This window comes from Aptenodytes patagonicus, chromosome 3 (genome assembly GCF_965638725.1).
Source record: "Aptenodytes patagonicus chromosome 3, bAptPat1.pri.cur, whole genome shotgun sequence".
NCBI classification, from domain to species: Eukaryota; Metazoa; Chordata; class Aves; order Sphenisciformes; family Spheniscidae; genus Aptenodytes; species Aptenodytes patagonicus.
The window spans coordinates 114,105,938-114,131,000 of record NC_134951.1 but is presented as its reverse complement, the minus strand read 5'-3'; the positions used below and the strand labels follow the sequence as shown (position 1 = coordinate 114,131,000).

Below are 25,063 nucleotides of genomic sequence, written 5' to 3'. Positions count from 1 at the left end.
CACCTGTAGGCTTTGCATCCAACTTTACCAGTAAGAGCACGCTGAGGAAGGCTGTGCCTCCGGAAAGCCCTGGGGGCCGGGATGCGGCTCCCCCGCGGTGGAGGGCGGAGGGCGGCGAGCCCGCCCCGGGGCGGGGGCGGGAGGAGCCGGGGGCGCCGGCCGCGTCCCGCGGGCTGCGGGCGGGGAGAGGCGAGGAGAGGCGAGGAGAGGCGAGAGGCGAGGAGAGGCGAGAGGCGAGGCGCCGCCGGCCATGCTGCCCGCCCTGCTGCCCCTCCTGCTGCTGCCGCCGCTCCTGCCCGCCGCGGCGGGCGGCCGCTGCCCGCACCGCTGCGCCTGCAGCCAGGGCGCCCTGCGCTGCCCGCCGCCGCCGCAGGGGGCGCTCCCCGCGCCCGCCCGCGCGTAAGTACCGCGGGGCGCGTTAGCCAGCGCGGGGGGATGCCGTTACGTGCGCGGGGGGAGCGGGCGGGGCGCCGGGGGATCTCCGCGGCGGGGGTGAGCGCCGGCTCCGCGCCTGGCTCCGCGCGTCGGGAGGGGGTACGCGCAGCGCGGAAGAGCGGTGCCGTTCCCATCGCCCCGGCGCGTTGAGGAGCGCCGGCCGTGGGCTCTTCCCGGCGGCTTCGGAGCGTCACCCATCCCGCGGAGGCGAGGCGATGTGGCGCTGTACTTGGGGCTGAAGTTTGACTTGGGTTTTGAAGCCTGCCGTGCGCCGCCGGAGCTTTGAAAGCCTGGCAGGAGCCCGGAGGCGGTGGACTCCCCTTGGGAAGAAGATGCCCGTCCTTTCGGGACGGTTTCTCAATGGGCAAAATGTCGCACTCTCAAAACCGCACGCCGTGTGCCACCAGGCTCGGTGGCAGAGAGGGGTGGTACAGTTGCCCGAACTTTCTGTATTCTCCCGCTGTGGCAGGCGGCAAAAGCTGCCTTTCCCATTCCAAAAGCAGCACCGTGTAGCGGCCTAGGTAACTTTAAAGAAACCCGGTTAAAAGGTTGATATTTGGTCTTGAACCTTCTGTCAGTTCTGGTGCTGGTTTGTTTTTTCTGTCACAAATCTGACTGACTTCTCACACCCTCTTCTCCCAAAGCTTGTGCAATTTAATGCCCCCTATATTGAAGCATCAAAATCCTCCTAGCAGTACTCGTTGCCTCTTTTCGAGGTGCAACTCATTGACAAGTTAGTGGCTAATCTTTTCCCCCTCTCTGGTAGTAAAAAAGCTGCTGTGAGTTTTGACAGCTGTTTGGATCTCTGTGGGGTGGTCCATCATATCTTCCTGCCTAATGCTCCTCTGGGAATTAGGATTAAATTATAACAACAGGGACTCACAGGCATTCCCTTACCCGACTCCCACGCCATACTCCAAGCTCATGATCTAGTAGACCAGACCAAATACGTGACATACGTAGGTATTCGAGTGGTGGTGTGTTATTTACGGGCTCAATTACAGCACTGATCTGAACAATCATGGCGTCAAAATATGGGATTAGACGACCAACAGATAGCATAGTTGCCGTTTCTAGGATCCCTTGGTTATCTGTGCATGAATTGAGCTGGGGTTTTCTTATGCCCCTTTTGGTAACAAAGCCTGTGTTTTCCATTTTCATCTGATTTGTTTGTAAATTTAACATGATCTTGAAATTCCCCAGGGATGATACTATCCCTGATCTTCTGTTTCCTTTCTCCCTAGCTCGAGAATTGATAGGAGCAAGAAATACTCATTTGTATTAATCTAGAGCCATGTGAATCACTCCTCCAAAGTCAGTTTTTAGAAAAATCTCTGTCCTGAATTTGTTTCCTCCCCATTTCCCTGTGTTACCGTAGTGTCTGAGAAAGCAGAGCCCGTGGATGCTGGAGAGACTCTCCATAGTTATTGTTACAGGCACGTTTCTTCCCCGGTGTTCATACCACGCGCAGAGCAGGCAGTGGATCAGTCACATCGAGGATCCCTACAGCAGCAGAAACAAACGGGGAGGTTAGTTTTTGCAGGGATCTTGCATATTTATTAGAATGATGCACATTGTCACAGCCCAGAGTGGTTATCAAAAGCTCTAAACTTATGTGATTTTTTCTTTCTTTTTTGGTTTACTCTTTTATTTTTCCTTTTTCCATCTATCACCCCAAGAAGAAACCACATCCCAACTTCAGTGATCAGGTTAAGACAGATAATGGGTTTATGGCTGCTGCCAATTATGCTTCGCTCAGATCAACAGGACTAGACGATGGGCAAAAATAAGAGAAGAATTTTTCCCTTCAGCCTTTAACATAACATTTAATCTTACGATTGTACACAAAGTTCAGCTATTAGGCTGGCTGTAGAAACCAACTTTACAGTCAGAAAACTGTTTGACCAAGATTCTGCTCAGTACTCCTACAGAGAAAATATTTACACTTAGATCAAAAAAAATCCCTGTCTTTCAGTCTGCATTTGCAGACATGTCCAGCTCCTTCTACTTCCAGGCTGCATCCAACTTGATTTATATTGAACCTGGAACTGCACTACTAAATTTCCATTTCTTTGTATTTTTTGGTTTTTTTAATGGAAAGCTTACATTCATCATACAGTTACAAAGCTGTACCAATGAATGTAGTCTCTAACCCTACAGGTGTACATGTATTCTTGCTCTTTTTTTTAGTTCTTATTCAACCTTTTATTTTCCTTTCACCTCTTCTTTTGATTTTCATGCTAGTGTCTTCTTATCCACTTAGCTGTTGTCTTCCCCTCTCTCTTACTCTTTCCCCTCTCTCTCACTCATACGGCTTTTCCAGCTTTGTTGGTACTGACTCCCTCTCTTTCCATACTTTACCAATCTTTTTAGCCCTCTTCTCCCCCTGCACAGCTCTGCGTATGAGAGACAAAGCAAGAGAAAGTTACTTTTGTCCCCTCATAGTCACATCTGTACCTGTGTGCACCAGGGGAATTGCAGTGTAGTGCTTGCAAGTGTACTAATAATTTGGGGAAAAAATGCTGCTCCAGGTTGTTCCAACACAGTTCCTGGGGTGCCCACGTCCTTCCCTTGGTGCCACTATAACACAGAAACCAGACCTCAGAAAAGTCCTTCTTACTAGTCTGGTCAGTCAAGAAAATAAACACCAATATGTAACTCCAGCTATACTTGAGTAATTCAAGCCCTGATGCTCTAATGAGCTGTGCTTCTAAATGTACTTTTGATAATTTGTTATATCCCAAGTATATATCCTGTAGGGAAATTTCAGCCATTTTTCTTTACCCAAGTTATTCTTGCCATGTCATATTATTGCTGGAAGAGTTTTCAAAATGATTAGACTTCCGACAGGTTGCAGAATGATGTGTTTTAAACAGTCCTGAATTGACCATATTTTTCTCAGGCTCCTGTTTTTAATTTAGACATTACACAAACACTATAGAAACGCCATTATCCAGACACCTTTGTATGCCATTTTGGCTATAGCAGCTGTGCGCCGCCTTAGTCTCAACAGAAAAATAATCTTTAATACACCATTATATTTTGAAACAAAATGTGATTTTCCTTCTTTTGAAGTCTTGTACGTACTTCTGGGTTTTTTAGCAAAGTCTAAATGGATAGGCACCCAACTCCAGCTGTACAGTAATGGGCATTGGATATCTAATACCTTTCTGCCCCTTCAAAAACCTCATTTCATAGTGAGGTTCACTTTGCTGTGCCTGAGTGTGTGCCCCTGTACGCGGGGCTTCTGCAGTAAGGTGAGCACCTGATTGGGCACCAAATTACCAGGCACCGAATCCAAAACTTGGTGGCAAAAGCCTGAACAAGTAGACAGTTCTACCGTGTCTTCGTTAAAGGCATATTTGGCTCTTTTGGATTGACAGAGGAATTCAGTTTCAGGGCCAAAGTGTCTTTCATAGGAGATAATGTATCACCCATCATCACCTAGCGGAAAGTACTCTTTGGCTGCTTGTGTGATATATCCAGCATCATAGTCCGCATTTCAGGTAGACAATGTCCGATATACAGGGCTTTAAAAATCAGTGCCAACACTTTACATTGCCCCATGAAGCTGATAAAAATCCTAGGAAAATGGTGGGATTTCAGTCTTAGTTTCAATCAATATTCCCAATCCTTCCAAGTTAAGTCCAAGGACACCACAAAATAAAATGTTTGCCACTCCCAGCAAGAGTCTACCTTATGCATTCACCTCTTGGGCATTAGAAGTCTGAGTAATCCTATAAAATAGAGACACTGAAATATAACAGCCAACCCAGCCACAGTAACCCATTCATACCTATTGCTGTAGGGCCCGTGTTCTTTTTTTTGTTTATTATCAGTTCAACTAATCACTTTTTGCAAAAGGCAAATTCTGCAATTCAGAGATTTTCTCCAGCGGTGTGAGTGGGCTTGGGCTTCGGTTCCTCATCAACAGGACTGCAAGTGGTCCTGAGGTCTTTGGGCATCTAGATCTCTCCAAAGCTTCTCTTGGAGCTTGAGTCTGTGTGGTAGCGCAGGAGCAGAAGCTTATCTTCTAGCAGATAAAAATTGTTGTCAAGTTGAGTCAAGTTGCCTTTGCTATGTCCCAGAAGCAAAAAAAGGACGATAGTACTTTTATGCCACTGTATCCTTGGGATAGGCCGCCCCATAAACATTTTCTGAAGAGCTGTTACTGCTCCATCTATACATTCATAGCAAGGGAAGCAGAAGGTGGTTTGCTCTCATGGTCCCTACTGGCCCCGGTATTCCTAGTAACAGGAAGATAACCATCCCTGTGAAAAACCCACTCTGAATTTATGATTTCAAAACAAAAATACAGGGGAAAAAAGCTAGCTGAAGAGAGAAGGACAGTATTTTAGCTACCAGACAAGGACAGGATTTGGTCAATCCAGGTGCTGTTCCTGTCTCACCCGATGTTCTTGGATAGTCTTACACGTATTTAGCCTGGCCGTTTCAAACCTTACTGCCTAGAATGATGTATCTTGAAAACCAAGCTTGATTTACAGAACCGCTAACAGCTGGTGAATGCCAAGAAGGCTGGCTGGCTCCCCACTCCTTTCTGTCCATCCTTTCTCCAAGGATGAAAAATCCCGCAATTACCTGGAGCCACAGTATTGTCAGCTGCTGAATGGCAGGAGTGAGTACAAGCATACAAGTTGTGATGTATTAACTATGAAAGAAACATTACAGTTTTTCTTAAAAGTGCAAAAGTTCATCCTTTAACTAAGAACACTCTTTCAAACTGGTGTTGGTAACTTGTATTAGAGATGGATGCGTCCCTCCTTTCATGAGCTATAGAAGTCAGGCTATAGCATGGGCAAGTTAGATGTATAAAAGCTTTGTGGCTTTGTAAAACCCAGTTTGTTCTTTCTTTTTTTGTCAAAAGCTTCCACAGCGGTGAGAGATGAAAAACTGGTCACATCTGAGTGTCACAATCTGAGTGCTATCAGAAAGAAATCAATATTTAATTCCTGCCAGTACCTGCTTGAGTTTCATTGCGTGCTATCAAAGACATCAGTCATGTTCAATAGCGGAGACTTCAACACATGAGATAAGGCCTCGCTTTACTCTGGGCTTTGGAAAGAATTAAGCCTGCAACAAGCAGTTCAAAACTCTATTAACCTAAAGGCTTATACATATACACAGGCTGGATTGCACTCAGCAAGGTAAAGGATCTTCTTCAAAATGTTTTGAGTATAGAAGGAGACATCTAAATGAAGATGTTTCCCTTTAACACAGGCAGGGTTTGAGATACAAACCACAAAGGTAAAGTGGACAAGAATAGGGATGGGAACATTCACCTTTTTGGTGAATTTAAGATATCTTTATCAATGTGGAAGTGTCTATGTGTGCTACACCAGTATTTCGAGGAGTAAGAGAGAAGGCTGATTATGAATTGCCTTTTTCCTTTGTTCTTGCTGTTTCGTGAGATGCTTAATGGGACGAGGTAATGTCAATGCAGATGAGTTCACAGTTCCAGCTATCAAGGTGAACTCACGAGAATTAAAAACCCAAAACCAATGAAGTTGAAATACAGAATGGATTAAGTGCCGTCATGCAGTTTAACTACAGTACGTATTAAAAGTGCTGGGTCATCCCACTTAAATTTAATCGTTTAGCTGAGGTGGCTAAGCTCGGAGCACCGTTGCCAAAGGCTTTCTGCAGGCAAGGGGAGCGGGTCACTCCAAGCCACGTGTTACGGGAATTTACAACCATCACGCTGCTCACCGGCACATCGCCAGGAGGTAGGAGGCTCTTGGGCTGAAGAGTTTGATGTCATTAAGAGCCAAGACCTGGTTTTATTTCTTGCGCTTTCAGTCACATTTTTATTTCTTTTGTAAATGACAACATTTTTTTGCAAAAGGTATGTTTTATTTTGCAAGCAGCCCCAGCTGACGGTGCAGTTCTGAAGAGGTTCCTTGCTGCCAGGGTTATAGAGCAGTAATTTCTCAGCTTCTACTTTTTACTTCTTCCTGAAGTTGTCTTCCTTTTGGCTCAGAGTATCAAGCCCTACTGCAGGATTATCTCTACCTGTCTGTCCCCTCAGGAGCAAATACATTTTTCAAGATACGTGACTTAGTTTCATTTCTGATTTAACCAAACCTCACACACAACACGTCAGCATCCATCTAGAGACAGGTATGACAGTGGCGTCAAAAACATATATATCCTTACAACATCCCTATTGGGTAGGGAAGCACTGTTATTCCCAGTTTACTGACAGGGAGTCAAGGTGCAAGGAAACTAAATGATTTGCCCCAAATCATACAGACTACTTGGAACGTAGCTAGGAATTGACTGCCAGGCTCCTTAGTACATCTAGATTTGTAACCCCAAGACATACATATGTGTGACAGCCTGCCATTATATTGTGTGGGCATGACGTGTATATATATAAAATACACCTATATGTATATATAAAAGTTGATAAACAATTTTAATTGTCTTCATATAAAGGATTATGACAACAAAGAAAAAAAAAGCAGGTTATATGAATAGCATGGAAACATTTCAGTCAAAAAGCCTTGAGGGGGGGGTTTAAGGATGGGAAACAATGTCTCTGACTAGATATTTGTAATTATAAAGCAAAATGGAGCGATTATCTGTTTGCAGAGAGATAATGTCTTGAAATATGTTCAATATTTTCCTGTGGACATTATCAGGGAGAGTGTGGTCATGGCTAGATAAATTGGCTGGTAAAAGTACTGTGGTTCAGATGTGAAGTAGAATGGTAAAATGCAGATCTGTCTCCCACATCATTATTAACTTCTCAGTCAGAGTAATTAAAAAATTAAAAAGGAAAAGATACACTTGCTTTTAATCAACTAACCACACTGATGCAATTTATTGGGGGGGGGGAAGGGGAAATCCGCCACATCAGGCCTGATTTGAATCTCTTCTAGACTTGTACGTAGCCAGAGCATTGCCAGTGAATTCAGGGTGCCACACTGCAACATTACAGGGATACTGCTGAGAGAAGAACGTGGTCCAGAGAATGCGAAGATACTGTTTCGTAGTGAAAAAGCTTTACATGAAAGCCACTTTTTCTGAGGAACTAACTTTAAATAGCCTATAGCTTCTTTTGACTGTGAATGTAGCAGACCACTTCCATCAGGCTATTAATTTACTTAATAGGTTATGATTATTATTGACTTGATGGTGATTAGTCTCAAATTTATGCTGTTGAGGAACTGACCCAATATCCTTTGAATTCTGTTTAGCCGAGATCAATGGTAAATGGATCAGACCCCAGAGGTACAGAGAACTACAGGCAAAATAAAGTGCCTTTATGCTTTATTGTTTTTCTGCCCACCGTAATGCTACAATCTGTAAACAGGGAAACCCCATGCCTTACAATCCTTTCCTCCCTCTCTTCTTTTTTCAGATCATTTACTCACCTGCCTGTAAAAGTAATCCCATCACATGCGTTTGAAGGACTTAGAGATGCCTTTATCATGTAAGTTGACAACGTTTTCCATAGCCTTTTCCTTAATTTATTGCTAGAAATTCTATCATAAACCTCCATCCCAAATAACATCGTTTTACAATAACGCGAAAATGCGTTGCTAAAACATACTATTGGTGAAAAAAGCCCACTGGGGAAGGATAAACATAGCATTTCTTTTCTTATAAGCAATATATAAAAGAATCTTTGAAAAGGTATGATTTTCAACAGTTGTTTAACAGATCACATAATGAAATATTAATCATGTTGGAGAGAACCGGATACAGCTTAATAACTGATGGTAGGTGCTTTTGATTGGCGTAGGAGATAGATTTATATCATAAAACGTTATCACTCCCGTGATAGCTACGGCATTCTGTGATTATATGTTTATGTAATATCCAAATAAGGTATTTCTTTGGCGTTTTGCACCAAGAGATAAGCTTGGCAGGGGATCAGTAGGACTGAACCCTTTCTTGGATCTTTCTGTTTACAAGTGCTGTAATTTTGCACACCGGGTCTGTGCTGCTTCCCTTCCCTTCCCTTGGCTTTGTACCTATTTTATATCAAGGACTCAGACCATAAGGCTCATCTCACCACTCTTGTCCTTATTTCTGTTGTTATTCCAGCTGAAAGATGGCAGGCTTGAGTCTCCATTATTTATTACTTTTTATTTTATCTGCATTGAGTGGTCTCTAAAGGACAAAGTTGATGACACACCAGTGCAATGCAGAACAGGGGAATGACCTCCCCCAGAACCGAAGCAGCAGCACAAATGATGCCACTTTCTTTTTAAGGTGCACTTTTTATACTTCTCTTCACCTACATAAAGCACATAGTGCATCAGGTATTAAAATATGTATTAGATGTTACATAATTTATTTTCGAGGAAACAAAAAGAGAAGGTAGGAAACGCTTTCATGGTACATTCTTGAAGGCAAAGACTTGAAGGATGAGGGTAATGCAAATGCCTGAATAGACTCAACTGGACTAGTTTAGCTTTTAGTGCTCATTGGTTAAACAATTTTGGCCAAATTATAAACTTACATGTTCCTGTAGCTCTAGCAAGTAGGAAATAAGGTAGACTCTGCTGCATGTATTCCACTGCAATAAAGTACTACAGTACAATCCAATGGCACTGTATTCTTGCATTCACTTGCATCTGAATGATTAATGAGAACTTATCATTTTCAGATGGGAGACCAACTTAAATCTACAAAGTTTCTCCTACCTATATGACTTGAGGCTAAACTTCCCCAAACTGTATGCATATCCTATTCTTCACAGAGAATGTTTTGTTCATTGACATTTTCCCTTCCATAAGGAGAATTTAATTGATTTCTTTGTGTCCTTTTAATGTATCTCTCCAAATTAACAGTGTATCCATGTATTTGTCTGAAGTAAATCTATAGAACACTTCATAATTTTTTTTGAGATTTAATGTTACTTTGGAAAATGCATATTTTTAAATTATAAATCTCTAAATCATCTATTTGGCAACTCATCACCATCTGCAAATCAGATGATAAATTATTCTCACTGCCGTAAGTCATTCCGACATATGTAAATGGTAAGCCAGTGGCAGACAGGAGGGATTCCACGGAAGGACCATGTTTCAGACCCCAGACCTTAAAGAGTCTTTAAGTTCTGCAAACAGGCACTGATCCCTCCCAGCCTGTGAGACTGAGGATCGGGCACCCAGCAGGCTACTTGTTCTAAATCCATCTTTCATTTATGAGTAACTAGTGCAATACCAAAAATAACAATCTCACTGAATTCTGATTATGGAAAAAATCATGACTATTTCTGTAAGAAATACGTACATCTTTAACATATGATTTCTTGTGTGCATCCCCCTTTGCCACTACAAATGAAAAAAAACAGTCTGGTCTAAGGGTTTTTATATCAACACCAATAGGAATTGTTTTCTCATAATTATAATTGAAATAAGATAACTCTCAGGACTGTGACAATACTGACTCTGATTTTGTAGATGCATTCCAGTTGTTTAGAAAATATTTTTTTCTTGACAGTGTATAATCTTAGGTTTAGTTTGTGTGCCCTTCCAGTCAATTCTGTCAGGAGAAAATACTGTTTTGAAGCCCTTTCCCCTATATGTGCATCGATATATACTATTTACTTTCAGGAGTCAATTTTGTGTAGCCCCATAAATCTTAATCTAGCAGGCATTTAGCAAGCATCAAATAAGTGGATTTTTTTTTCTCTATATTCAGCATTGGTTATTAACTACATGCGTGGAATAGGAGCAGCAGTACATCAAAATATGACAGTGCCTACAAAAACAGTCATGTTGGTCGGTGTAACGATGAGAAAGAGCCACTTCCTTTCAGTTTGCGTGTAATGAAAATGGCATTTAAATCCAAAAATTATTCATAAAGTGCACTGAATGCATATTTGTGTATTTCTACATCTGTGGATTAGATGACCATCACCCTGACTTAATAATAGTGTATGAAGTACCATGACCATTATCTACATCTTTGCCCATGCAAATAAATTCACTAAGCAGCACTGACGATAGGAGCAAAAGGCTCACAGGCTTGGGATCGCTCTGTTTACATTAGTTCTGGCTCTGAGTCGCTACCTCACCTACAATTTACTGAGAAAACGGGAGACTGGCTGTTACGGAGATACTTACTCCAAAGTGTTGGCACACCCCTTTGCCAAGACAGCAAAAGGCTGGTCTCTCTCAAACCCTACTGGCACCCGCTCTTAAGACGCCTAAGGTGAGGCATAAACACTGCTGCCAAACAAGAATTGCTTCGGGGGGTTGAAGAACTATGTATAAAAGAAGGAAATACAAAGTGGAAAGCTGATTTCTGGTCTATTTTCCGTTAATGTGTTGCTTTGTGTCTGCCTTTTTCATTATAGTGAAATCTCTCAGAGCGACTCCCTGGAGAGAATAGAAGCGAGCGCATTTGACAGCCTTCCCACTCTGTCTGAAATGTAAGCATCAGTTAAAAAAAGGCATCCATGTCATTTAGGATCATCAAGGAGTAAACAGTCTGCAGAGAAGTATTCTTGGACCAAATCTTCCTCTGTTACTTCGGCTGGCTTTGGATTAGATCTACGACGAGAAACATTTCTCTCCAAAGTACCGTATAAAATAGTGAGCATTCTGTAAGGTCTAGCCTTGGAGATCTAAATCATGCAAAGACATCCATGCGTAGAAAGTCCCACTGCTTTCAGTGAGCTCAATGACAGGAGTGGAGCTCTGTGTCTACTTCTGCCGGCACTGTCGAGCTTTCTAAGCGGGGAAATTATTTGAGATGACAACAGATGAGAAAAATCTTCCTTTTTGAAGATGTGGTTTTCAAAGCCCTGCAGTACTTAAATACAGCTGCTTAGTATGCATGGCTCTTCTTTTGAGCGCTAAAATATTACTCAAACAGAACACGTACTGATTTTAAACTTGACCTGCATAGCACAGGCATCTGAGAGAGAGGGTGAGTTAAAGCAATGCCTAGGAGAATGCTCTGAAATATTTAGTGAAATTGGAAACTATAAAATCTGATTCAGTATCTCATTACTGCCTTTTTCCACACAGCATGATCAGCAAGTGGCTTAAAAATAGCGCAACTGAGTGAGGACAAATAAGTCTGGTTTTGTTTTGGGTTTTTTTCCCCTTATATGTGAACTCCATTGAAGCCCGTTACTTGCTCACACAGGCAAGAGGTACAGAGTTATCCACCTCTGATTGGGTCCAACTTCCACTAGACTCAATGGTGGGTTTAGGGAAGGAATAAAGGATTTGGTTATGGATAGCTTGTCATTTGCCAAAACCAAAAAGCTAAGCAAGACTGTTAAAGAGCTACAGGAGGCTAGCAAGAAAACCTGTTTGAATCTTGAATGCTCTATGTGCCTCACATTGCATGATGTCCCAAGCTGCACTCACAGCCACTTTCAATGGCTGATCAGGGTAGGTGGGTTCAATGTAGTTCTTGGATTTGAACTCTTGTTGCAATTTCATATGCTAAAACCTTTGAATTTTGTAAATCATGCATAGGGAGAGAGCTGGGCTGGAGCTGTTGGGCTTTTATGCAAACATACAGGTTTACCAGATAGTATAGTTGCAGAAAGTACTCCTTGATTGAGGGTCGGTCACATTTTTTGAGCGACCACTAGCAAACAGTATTTCTCACACACTTCTCTCCATCTCCCAGTTTCTGCAGATCTAAGCAGGCATCTGGTGCTACTCGCCACTGCTCTAATAAAGACCATGGTGCTGTAAGAGGTGAAACCATCTGCGGAACTGCCTTTCTTGGCTAGGCAGAGCATCAGTAATATGATGGAAACAAGGGATGATGCAAAGGGACCCGACTGCGGGGCAAGGACCAGGCATGCACATGTGTGCGCAGAGCTCAGGCTCCTTGCTCAGCCCCACCTCCAAGACCACTTGTTGGAGGCACAGTCATCGTGATGGTAGCATGCTCGTGCCTCTGAGCCCCTGCGGCAATGCAGAAGCTCGGGGCATTAGGCACGCCACGAGCCCAGAACGCATATCCCAAAGAACTGGCAGACAACAGCAAAATGCTGACTCCCACCACTGACCAGGATATCCAAACCAGATCATCTCAGCTCAGTGAACCGTGAGAATTCAGGAGCTGTTACCTTCTGTCGGTTACCTAACAATCACAGGCCGTTTTTATTACCAATAGTGCTTCGAAATGCACTCATGGTGTATTTTTAGAAAGTTTGTTCACAGCAGGAGAGCCTTCTGCCATATTCTGCACTTGACTGTTTTCTGATAAGGCCAGTCACTAGCAAAATTCAGGACCCTCCCAAATGTCTAATGATTATAATACTGAGATACTTTTCCCTCATTACAGATTAATCCTGAACACAAAAAATCTGTTGCACATCGAGGATGGAGCGTTCAGAAACCTTCCAAGGCTAAAGTACTTGTAAGAAAGAGTTCTGTTTCTTTTTTGTTGGCTTCCCCCCCCCCCCCCCCCAAAGGAGTGGACAAATTACAGAAAGAAATATAAGGAAAAAAGAAGTTTTTCATGCATTACAGTACACTAAAAGTACATACATCATTTACGGTAGCTTTAATGTGCAGTTAACCAATAGTGAGGTCTTTCAATAGGCAAGAAAATAAAGTAACCCAGGACAGGGCAGTAATGGACAAAACAGTAATAAAATCTGCAAATTAGTTCTGCTAAGTGCTTATTTCTAGAATAAAGCTTTCAGATAGACAAGGTACTATGCAAAAGAGGTAACTAAAATCTCTTCCTTGTGCTTAATGTAGAGAGAACATATGCTGCTTCTTCAGGACACTGCTTGAGGATGCTACAAAACTTAATTTTTACAGGTCTTACAAACACAACTGGAGCCTAATTAAAAATTACGATATTTGTCACTCACCTTTTAATACATTGTTAAACTCATACCTACCGAGTTGGCTTCTTGTTGCATCCACTCTCGTAATCTTTTCTCCTGTAAATAGAAATTGTGCTTTTCTCTAGGAGCATTTGTAACACTGGAATAAGACAATTTCCAGATCTGACACAGATCTTCTCATTAGAAGCTCATTTTATTTTGTAAGTAGAGACGCAACCTAACCCAGCTGTGAGCCTTTTCCATCTTGTTCCTGGATCACTGACAAAAATACCCTTTTTTTTTTTTTCCCCCCTCCCAAAGGGAGCTCTGCGATAACTTGCGTATGACAACTATACCACAAAATGCTTTCCAGGGGATGAACAATGAATCGCTGACACTGTGAGTAAAATAATCCTAGCTCTAGTTCCTTCTGCGAGGGTAACACTTCTGCTTGAGGAAAGCAGGTTGACTTATAAAAACCTTGAAATTAAGCCCCATACAATGTCTGTCTGTATTGTGAATTAAATTTGAAATGCTTATGAAATAGAGGGGTGTTTTTCAAGCTGAAGAGCAGGGTTTTATCCAAAAGCTAACTTCACTTAGGAAAGAAAATAGGAGGAGGAATCCAAATCCTCATCTTCCATGCAACATTGTTTTTAAAAATACCATCAACAGGACATAAACTCCAAAAGCTGCGCTGGAGGCCAGAGTCTGTCTCTTTCCCTCAGGGATGAGGCTTCTTGAACTAGTGCTTTCAGGGACCGACCAGGCTGATACTACTGATCTAACGCTGCTGAGCTTCAGCTGCACAGGGTCCCTCTGAAGAGGAGGAAGGGAGAGAAGAAATTGGTACGAAGTACCGATGCTTGTTCTTACCCTGATTTCTCTTGACGCAGCTTACGTTGATTCCCACAAGTCTCCACACCAAGACTTTCCCTTTAACAAACTGTGGATTCATTGCTACAGCCACCTGTGAGACGGGTGGGCTTGATGCTAAGTGAGATGCTGCATCCAAGGAACGCAAAAAGCAGCAGAAAGCCAAGGTGTGATGTCATCTGCCAGCACAGCAAGAACCATATATGGATTTTGCAGCACCCTTGTCCTCACAAAGACTTCCACAAAGAAGTGCTGAAATAGAAAAAAATCACAGACTGAGCCTCTCTGCAGGATGCGGCTGAAATTGAGGTCTCCCGAGGAAGGACCAGCTGAGCAACAGAGCGCAGCAGCAGGCCACCTACTTTGTGCTGTACCCACAAACACTGGCTTGGACGCCAGTAAAGCCAGCCTTTGTGGACCAGACTGCTACTTAAAAGGCAGTACATGTCCAAAGGGGGAGCCTTGTCTCGAGACAAGTGTGTACCAAAACCCCCCCACAAAACTCCATACATATTTGCACCCACGAGCGAGCTGTGCACACGAGCAAGTACTGCGGTTGGCTGGATTGGGCCCTTCATCAGGCTGATGTGCCGGCACAACAGTGATTTCAACACAGATTTTATGTATTGACTGGTACCTTCTGAAACCATTAGAGGAACTGAGCATAAATGTGACTGAAGACTGCTCCTATGCAATGTTAAAGACGAGCAACTGCTTAGATTAGGGCATCATGTCATCTTATGAGCCTCTTTCCTACCAGCAAGGTCTCAAAATAACTTCAGCAAAATTATGATTCTGTTAATGGTGCAAGAAAATGAACGTACAAGAGATGGAGAAAGGTGCTTACAGTTCTTGCTGTAACCCCGAAGTGTATTAAATGGGAGGGAGTCTAACTCAGTCAGGAAACAGCCAACAATCATTTTTCTCCCATCCTTTTGTGATAGGGAGCTCACCACAAGAAAAGAATTACCTTATCAGCAGCTTCCTAATTGTAGAGCTACACGTTAACTCCACCCCATGCAGTTAACTGTAATTAGCTGAAGTAATTCCAATTGTGGCAGCACGGTGAAACACAAGTAATCTATGAAGGTGTAAAGTCAGCCTGCAGTAATGCTTTGCGCTACAAATAGCTAATTCAGTCTTTTCAACAGTTAGTGTTTCACGTGGATGGGGAATCGATCCTACATACCATTGTGGTTTTTAAGGAAATCACTCATTTCAGCATTGTGCTGAGATAGACCCCTTCTCGTACCAATTGTAGCCAGGCGCTCCCCACACTTCCAGCTTTTCCTGGGAGCAGGTTCCATAGCCCCAGTTTCTGCTTTCCCAAAAGCAAATGGAAAAGCAACAACTGAAGTTTTGTTTAATTTATAAACTGCACCAAATTTTCTATTAGGGCTTAATATGAAAGAAAAAATACTATATACAAGTGATCATACTGAAATTATATTGGAAACATGAACTTAGTATTACAAATGGATTTTTCCCAGTGAAATCAAACCCATAGGTTAGATCTCCTAATGAAAGGAAAGAGCTGGACTTCAGGTGCAGCAGAGCCCAGCCTTTAGTATCTGGCCCCAGGGTGGGGAATCAAGAACCCAGGGTGGCAGCAAGTGTCCCTGTGCAGTGCAGGGGACAGCGAGGTTTCCACGGCACAAATCAAGCCTGGCAGCAGTACTTTGGAGGAGCTGATAGCTCACTGACAGCTGGATGATGCACGACTCCCCCCTGCCTCTCTGCAAAGCTGTCTCTTGGGCTGCTGGAAGATTTGTCTGTCTGCAGAGGATCTGCAATCCAGCAGCACCCTCTGGGCTTTAGAGTTGCTTTTCACCTGACACTTCTCTAGCCCTTGCAGTCTTCCATTTACACGTGCTGACACCACAAAATCCAGGTCTTCTGCCTCCAGGTTGTTAGCTTACCTGGACTAATGTCTTGTTTCTGGATCTCAGCCCAAGGTAGGCACAGGTGAGCCCCTCGGAGGAGGGAGGATCTGTATGTAAGCAGAAGTTCTCTTCAACAGCTAAACAGGAAGGTGCTTAGGGAATTTAAGCTGCAATTTTACCTTAATTTTAGAGTTAACATAAGTCATGCAATAGTTACCTATGTTCTTTATAAGCCAGACCCTCTAATCGTTAAAATGAATGCAGCATTAAGATTTGAAACCTGGAGCACATAACATAATCTTGTCTTTTCCAAATCTTTTTCCCTTACACTTCTTTTTTAATCCCCAGCAAATTATATAAAAATGGATTTGAAGATATCCACAGCCATGCCTTCAATGGGACAAAGCTGAATCAATTGTGAGTATGTTTCCCCTCCTCAGTGGTTTTTTTTTAAACAGTAAATAATAGTTCAAATGCAGTCAAAGCCTTTTCCTTCAGCTTAACTGGCTGTCGTGCATTTCCTGATACCCATTAGAAAACTGCATGTTTCGGTGTCATTGCGACTCAGTTGTTAATCCTGCAGCACGTGCTGATAAAAAATCATTTTTAATAAAATTTAATAAATTCCTAAACTTAGCAGCAGTAGTGGAAAGCTTGAAACTGTAGCCCAAACTCAGGAACCTATAGATTTTATGTTGGAAATGTCAATAGTTTTTAAATCACACTCACACGCTCTGGGACTAGCCTCTTGGTTTGGGCAAAACTTTTGCTGCATTTTTGTACGCTGCTACTGCAGTGAAGGAACCAGACTGGTTGGTCCTGGTTTAAGTCAGAAGAAATTGGAAATGATCAGAATTAAGTGTAGATGACAATAGTCTGATGGCATCAGCAGAGGGAAAGGTCGCATGAGAAATACAAGCGCTCCCAGGCCAGATATGGCAACAGCAACCACTGTGGTGGGAGAGAGGATCAAGAAAAAATAGATGGGAAGAAGAAACCAAAAAGGTTATTTTAAGATGGAGAGATAAAGAGTTAATGTTTGATTCCACAGAATCCTGAAGGACAATAAGAACCTCAGGTGGATACACAACGACGCCCTGAGAGGGGCCACAGGGCCAGACGTCCTGTAAGTATCCACCGCTCCGTTACCTGGGTTTATAGGTGTCCCATGGGACCTGCGCTGTGCTATGTGGGTGGCATCATCTCAGCAAACACGGGCTTTGAGTCTGGAAGGAGACTTCATCTTTTACCCTCTACTTGTAAAATGGAAACACGTCAACAAGATGCCATGAAATCACAGGGTGGAAGGCTCAGTTTGCACCATGACAAATGCCTATCAGCCAGTTCTAGCATTGGCACTGACCTCCACCCCTTAGATATCTCAGCCTTCGCTTTATTTGTGTCAGATCCTCCTGATCCTATCCCTGTGCCACATATTCTGACATTGCCAAGTAACTTGTCTTTTGGTAGGATTAGTATGTTTCTACAATATATTTTCAAATTTGATTATAAAAGTGAACTGGTTGACTGCATGCTATAAGCCTGTGCTGAATGAAACACATTATTAGCCTCCTCATGCTTTATTAATCAAGTACTTACTGGAGGGCTGCACTGGCTGTAACTCCATGCAATAAAACACAATGGGTGGTTCCGTAATAGCATTCTGTGCCGCACGTGCCATTTTGTTCCTTTTATTGGTGCTTTACAGTACCTAGCATTACTAATATCACTTTCACAATGGTAGCCTTTTTTCCCCGTTTAATGGCCTGACTCTGAAAATCCTTAGTCATGCTGATGGCTTTTCCTCACATAAGCAGCCCCTCTGAAATTACTCTAAGCCAAACTGCTTAAGTTTGTCTTGGCAAGAATGATGGATTCTTTTTTATGTGTTTCAATTAATAACCATTTAATTAAAACACCTAGAACAGCCCTTCAGAGCCAAGCAGAGAGCCAGGAGGGTGTCCTACCCGTTAGCTGGCTGGAGAGCCACATTCGCCCACTTTCTCTCCCTTTCTCTGGCCTGAAGAGCCGTCCCTCACTCCGTCCATGGTGGCTTTCAAACAGAGGTCAGGGCACAGCCCCTGGAGCGGTGGGTTTCTGTTTCCCCCTCACCGGGGCTTCTGGGCCGCGGGGGTGCTCTTGCCCCACTGCTCTGTAGTTTCACAGACCATGTTTCTGAGCTGGGTATCAGGTGCTGAAGTGGCTTTGCAGATTTAGACCTTTGAAAAAATGAGTCGCTGTTACCTACCATCGTGCTTTGGTGGTATTTTTACACATATTAAAAGAAAAGAGAATGCTCTCTTTATTTTGCAGGGATATTTCTTCAACGGCACTGGAGTCCCTGCCCACTTACGGGCTCGAGGCCATTCAAGTCTTAAATGCAACATCATCTTACTCGTTAAAGAGACTGCCACCGCTGGATAAATTCAGCAGTCTTCTGGAAGCTGTTCTAACATATCCCAGCCACTGCTGTGCTTTTCGAAATCTAAGGACAGAAAAGTAAGTCCGAATAGCACATTATTGTATTGCAGTACTTCAGAAGCTCCAAAATTGCGATTACGCTTCTTCATTCAGCTCACGAGGTTTGATTATCCTTATTCCAGTTACAAGGAAGCTGTGGTACGTAGCAAGACCTTGCATGAAACAACAGATCTCTGCCAAAGCCAGGAAATTACCTCCATTTACTTTAGAACAGAAATGGATCCCATCCTGTGCCCAAGACCTGCCAGCAGGAACATTATTCTAAGTTTGCTTAAAGCTTATATTTTTCTTGGTATCTCAATTAAAGCGCCCACATGGAAGATAGATCTCCATCAATAGCATGTTGCCCTTAAAAAAAAAAAAAAGCAGCCCCTGTAGCCTTTAGCTATGTTGCTTATTTAATGCAGGTGATATGATGACCTAGTAGAAAAGGCAGGCTTTCAATTACCCACCAAAATTAGGACCTGACACAAGCCTACAGAAGGGGGTTACTCAGTTTAGTTCCAGTCATTTCAGATAACAATAGACAATATTGTTCTCTCCACAATTGGAAACCATGGCGCAGAGAGCACTTTGCATCTGCTAATTTGGGGCAGTCAGTCTGAGACAACTGGAGCTAATTTTTCAGCAGTTTTGTTTCAAAGAAAATCAACCTTCGGTTGGCTTTAGGGCAGCCAAAGCAACTCCAAATGAATTTAGTTGAAGCTATGAGGCTGTCTCACTTCTCATCTGTCTCAAATGAAGGCTACAGAAAAGACGTACTGAGCAGTCATTTGTGGGAGGCCTGATCTGCGTGACTTGCATGCCATCACATCAGGACTGCGTTGCAAAGGCAGGAGTAGAATCCAGTTCTTTAGGGTAAAATTAGGGGTGATTTCTCTGCCTACCTCATTTTACTAAGTGGTTCCTGCTTCTGCAAGAGTAGAGCAAAGATCCTACAGTCAAGGGTTTCCATTGCTACCAAACTTGGATTCAGTCCCAGATCAAGTCTCTGAGTGTATTAAATGCAGAAGCAACTCTGGAACAAAAAAAAAAAAAAAGTTTTATTCATTCTGATGAAGATAACTACATTTCTGATACTAATTTTCAGGTGCTTGACTTTGCAACATGATCATGCTCTATAAAAACAGGGGTGCTTTAGTAAAGTCACTTTCTTATATTTAGTGAGTGTTTTCTTAATAAACTGAGAAAAAAAAAACACCTGCAAATCAGGAAACTAGACTGCCCTCCTAACTGGGACATCAGCAGGGTTCAGAGCAGTGCTGATGCGTTACCTGTCTGCACAGCCCTGGCCGCTGGAAAAACCTATACAAGCAACAGGCTGTTATCTTCTACGTGACCAGCTACTACAAAGGAAGAACAGACAGATCTCTGGCTGTTTTCCTTGTCATCTACTGATGACAGCAGAACACCACAGAGACTGAGACCTCCCAAGACCTTCCCAGGTTACACAGGGAAGAGTCTTCGTGTGGTTATGTATTCTCATGGTCACGCAGATGCAGCCTGTTTCTGTCTCCTTCTACCCCCTTCTGTTGCCCTGTACTCTACATACAGTCATCCCACATAGTTTTTACTACCCCCGCCCCATATCCCATTCCTTAGCACCTATGGACTGCACTCTCTGATCAGCGAGATATGGTGACAAGGTCGTACATACATCTGACCGGGCAAGCAAGTTCACTTAAGTCAGCATCACAGACATCAGGGAAATAAAGTCCTCGTACCAAATATTCTTGAGATTTCTGGAGTACAACTGTGTTGTGCTCATTCCCTGAGCCATGTAGGAGAGGTGGAAGGTAGCATTCAGTTCCCAAGACTTTCTTCCACTGGCCTAAAGGGGGGGGTGGAAAGCAGGTTATACTACATCTTCACAAAATTACAAGAAAAAACAACTTCTGTTGCCATCCCATTATTTATAAGCATCACACAGCGGCTTAGATTGTTATCTTAAAACCTTATTTCTCTCATTATACATAAAACTTTCTATAAGCTTCCAGGTGTCCCATTCTCTTAAGAGTACACTAAAGAGCTTTGTGTGTGGCTTTGAGTGGCTTTGCCAGCCCCTTCTGCTGTCGCAGCAATGAGGTCAAGACAAAGCCATTTCCATTCACACTGGTAGAGTACCTGGCTCGTACTTTCAAAGACTCAAAACCAGAGATTTTGCCAAGTATGTCATCTTTCAACTTGTATTTTTCAAATCGCTTTACTTCTAGCATGTAAAGTCTACCTCCAGATCCCAAAAAGTTTTTAAAAGAGAGTATCAGACTAGCTTCCCAGCTTTTGTTAACATGCATTTCTCTAAAAGCCAGCATAACTGCTACCATTCATACTGATGGAGAATCTGGCCCACTTCAATACAGTAGTTCACAAGGCAAAACATACCTTTTAATTCCAGCTCAAGTTATTTCACTATAAAAAAACAGATCATAAACAATAACCAAGCTGAAAGACCACCCTTATACCCCCTGTGAAGTACTGCCTACTGTCACAGTATTTGAAGCCTTCTCCCGGCTTCCAGAGGTCTACATGAAAGTTCACACTGCCGTGAGGCCAACTCTGGCTTACCTTACGTGTCTGTGAAGATCACTTGCAGAGAAGATGATTTGGCCAAAATCCAGGCTGAAACTCAACTTTCTTTTCATCCTTCTTTCAGACAAAATTCTTTGCTTTCTATTTTTGACAACTTCTCCAAAGAGTGTGAAAGCACCATGAGGAAACCAACTAATGAAATACTGTAAGTACCTCTCTGCATACAGATGCTGGAAGTAGCAAATACGGACCTCGCCCTCCTGCTGTTCGTGTTTTTTCTAGAACAGCATGTCTTTTGCTGCCAATACAGTCACCCTTACAAGTTGCACAGTGGTAATTCTACTATCATTAAACCAAGATTTGTGATTTTGATGTTCAAAAGGAAAGGAAAAAAACCATAATTGCATGAGCTTTACTCACTCCAGCTTCTCTTCTGAATTCTTGAAAGACTTTCAAAACGGTGATTAAATATTTAAGAAAGTTAGTGGCCTACATGGACTTGAGATAGTTGCAGTTGTTTGCGTGATTCAAAGAAGAGCTGCTACTGTTAATATTTTTTTGCCTATAGAAAGGATAATTAGAAGTCTGTATGTCAGTAGTTTTCCATGGTAGAAATAGAGTCCCTGAGTTAGAAGTTTGATGACCCCGTGCAATTGGTTTATCTCTTCTAAATGTGTCTGTCCATATCATCACAGTTCTGTTTCACAGTGTTCAGTGGGACAATGAGAAAGGCTAACAACAAAACTGTTGTGTTGGCCATGCTGGATAACACAGGCCCTAAACCAGTATCTAATGGAGAAGTTTAAGGATTTGCTACTATCCATCCCTCTACAGCTAAGAGGGAGACCTTGGGACTTGTCTTCAGCCCTGAGGTGGGGGTCACAGCATTGCAAAGTCTAGAAAAACAAGGTTATGGTCACAAAATTCCAACAGCTAAATACAGCTGAAATGTGATTCATCCATTGGGATAACGTCCAAGGAAGTCAGTATCTCGTTTACTGGTTGGTGAGGCCTCCTACACTTGCCGTTCGGTTTTATTCGGCCTTTTGTAAAGCAACAGTTGCGTCGATTCTCTTGTCACCGCTTCTCATTCATTGCCTGCCTGCAGCATCTTTGAGTGCCTCGCTTAGTCAGTCCTGTCCACTCCACTCCTAACTGCAAAACTGAACCACTTCAGGACTACAAAAAGGCAAAGTCCAGGCAGTCAACAAGACCAAGAATATATTGCCTCTATCAAGGGTGGCTGTGGGGAGAAGCCAGGTGAGGCAAGGAGGTAAACACAGAGCATTAGATCACGTTATAAAGACAAGTGAAGCGACGCCCCAGTCAGGAATATGATCACACAAATCACCAGTGCCTATGCCAGAGTAATCCCCCTGCTTCAGATTAACATTTGTTGCACTCCTGCTGTGCATTAAATAGGCTGCCCAGTCTATTGCTCCTGAAGCTTTTTGCTCTGGTAAGTCCCAATCCCGGCAATTCTCTGAGCAGACATTATATTAAGCAAATGGAAATAAGGTCATGATTCATGGGCTGAAAGGCTGCAAGTTGAAAAGTTTGGGAACCACAGCAGAAATCGGCTGAAAGTCCTGAGCTCTTATTAGGAAGAAAAAACCTAAAAAAACCAGCTTGCACACAGCAGCATGTTTACATGGCCTCTCAGAAAATCACCATCATTTTTTATTAATAGATAGAGTTAAACATATTGCCTGCTCTTTCAGTTTAACCCCAGGCAAGTAAAAATAAGCCATTGGGCAGTTTTTCATGTAAGGAGAGAACAGTTAGGATAACAAGATGGGAAGTTATTTGCCCAATAGCTGAAATAGCTAGGAATTGCTGAAAAGCAGCTCAGCTTCATTTGCCAGTTAAGACCCTGCTCCAGAAAAACAGTTTAATGTACATGCTTCAGTAGATGTGGAAGTTTAACCATGTATTTAAGTTATCCCAAAGCTATCAGTTTTCTGAAGAGTTGTCCTCCATAGAGATGCTTTCCAGGTCTCACACTGCAGATTGAGCGTTTGCCCACCAAACACTCACAGCTGGGATGACTGGATAGTTGTGCAATAGGTACCTGTTCTGGCAGGGAATCGGAAGACATAGTGTTTGCTTTTAAAATGTTTCTTCTTTGGTAGGCTTATCCCCATACTATTGATGACCTACAGATTAAAGAGGTCTATTTTAAACACCTAAAAACTTTATAATTAGGCATTGGGTCCAATCTAAACTTAAAATATTCCTAGCCATCAACATTATCTAGTTAACCATGCACTTCTACTCCTCGCTTTGTAATACTGCAAACATCAAATTCCTCAGCACTTCCCAAGTCATATGTGGTCTCAGGACTTTGTTCGGTAAGTGCATTTCCTAAGGGAGGTAAGGGTGCACAGTTAAAATCCTTAGGTTATTTTAGTTTGGCTTCTATAACTGTCTGATAAACCTATATGCATCAAACCTATAATCCATCAATTTGAGTGTTACTATAGTTTGAACTGCAGTCTACTGGCAGCATGAGAAAGATGGCTTGCTTACAAAGCAATCAAGATAAAGTACTTAGAAATAAGTAAGTTGTGTAAGAAAGCATTCCTGTGGATGTGACTATGACCTCTGCCGCTCCCCAAACAAAAGGCATCCTTACAAGGCTTCATTTTATGTAAACACCCTGTAGAAGCACATGTAGGAAGTAACTGTTTTAAAAGAACTGTTACCTGTTGTATTTTACAAAAGAGCGCAAGCAGCATGTAACAAATAGTTCACTTCTATTTGTGGGGGGTTGTTTTTTTAATAGCTACAGAGATGACTCTTACAACACATCACTGTGGTCAACAGAAAAGAACACGTACCCGTTTGCAACAGATGAAGAAACCTCTCCTTACAGCTACTCAGATATTTTCGATGACAGCGAAATGACCGGCTTCGACTTTGAGTATGACTTTTGTCAGCCTAAAATACTCACGTGCACTCCAGAACCAGATGCATTTAATCCCTGCGAAGACATCCTGGGATACAGTTTTCTCAGAGTCCTAATCTGGTTTATAAACATCCTTGCCATTGCTGGCAATTTCACTGTACTCCTCGTTCTCATAACTAGCCATTACAAGCTCACTGTTCCTCGCTTCCTCATGTGCAACCTCTCCTTTGCTGATTTTTGCATGGGACTTTATCTGCTGCTCATTGCTTCTGTTGACGCCCAGACAAGCGGTCAGTACTACAACCACGCAATAGACTGGCAAACAGGCAGCGGCTGCAGTACTGCCGGCTTTTTCACTGTGTTTGCAAGCGAGCTCTCGGTGTACACGCTAACGGTGATCACTATAGAAAGGTGGCATACAATCACCTACGCCATGCAGCTGGATCGAAAGCTACGACTGAGGCATGCTGTGCCGATCATGCTCGGCGGCTGGGTGTTCTCCGTTTTAATAGCAGTGCTGCCTCTCTTAGGGGTCAGCAGTTACATGAAGGTCAGCATTTGTTTACCCATGGATATTGAAACGGGTCTTTCCCAAGCCTACATACTGCTGATCTTAGTGCTAAATGTTGTCGCCTTCATTGTCATCTGTGCTTGCTACATTAAGATTTACATAGCTGTTCAGAATCCAGAGCTGGTAGCTGCCAATAAAGATACCAAGGTTGCCAAGAGAATGGCGATACTGATCTTCACGGATTTTACCTGCATGGCCCCCATCTCCTTTTTTGCCATATCCGCTGCCTTTAAAGTACCTCTCATCACAGTGACAAACTCCAAGATTTTGCTGGTTTTATTTTACCCCGTCAACTCCTGTGCAAACCCATTTCTTTACGCAATTTTCACCAAAGCATTTCGAAGGGATTTCTTTCTGCTGATGAGCAAGCTTGGTTGCTGTAAGAGCCAAGCAGAGCTTTACAGGATGAACTATTTCTCTGCTTATACCTCCAACTGCAAGAACGGCAGCTCAGCCACAGGCCCCAGCAAAGCCTCACAAGCACTGTTGCTCTTGTCAGCGTTAGAGAAGCCATATCCTGCAGTACGAGACAAGATGTCTTACAACGAAAATTAAACCAGAGCACCAATAGATGCGGCACTTCACAAGGCCAG

The 25,063-nt window shown here is 42.9% G+C and overlaps 1 protein-coding gene across 2 annotated transcripts; it reads left to right on the top strand.

Moving 5' to 3' along the window:
• The first annotated feature begins 250 nt into the window (after positions 1 to 250).
• Positions 251 to 25,063, top strand: LHCGR (luteinizing hormone/choriogonadotropin receptor). 2 transcript variants are annotated; one of them, XM_076335578.1, is made up of 11 exons: positions 251 to 399; positions 7,820 to 7,891; positions 10,772 to 10,846; positions 12,730 to 12,804; positions 13,369 to 13,443; positions 13,544 to 13,621; positions 16,330 to 16,398; positions 17,033 to 17,107; positions 18,295 to 18,480; positions 21,116 to 21,196; positions 23,867 to 25,063. In XM_076335578.1, the coding sequence occupies exons 1-11, from the start codon at positions 251 to 253 to the stop codon at positions 25,023 to 25,025; spliced, it is 2,094 nt and encodes a 697-aa protein (XP_076191693.1). In that variant the 3' UTR covers positions 25,026 to 25,063. The 2 variants fall into 2 exon arrangements, with proteins under 2 accessions (XP_076191693.1, XP_076191692.1); XM_076335577.1 differs by having other exon boundaries at positions 23,777 to 25,063.

Coding starts and splice junctions, on each gene's coding strand:
- LHCGR (XM_076335577.1), top strand. CDS start 251: ATGCTGCCCGCCCTGCTGCCCCTCCTGCTGCTGCCGCCGCTCCTGCCC. Junction 400..7,819: donor CTCCCCGCGCCCGCCCGCGC/GTAAGTACCGCG, acceptor TTCTTTTTTCAG/ATCATTTACTCACCTGCCTG. Junction 17,108..18,294: donor GCCACAGGGCCAGACGTCCT/GTAAGTATCCAC, acceptor TTTATTTTGCAG/GGATATTTCTTCAACGGCAC.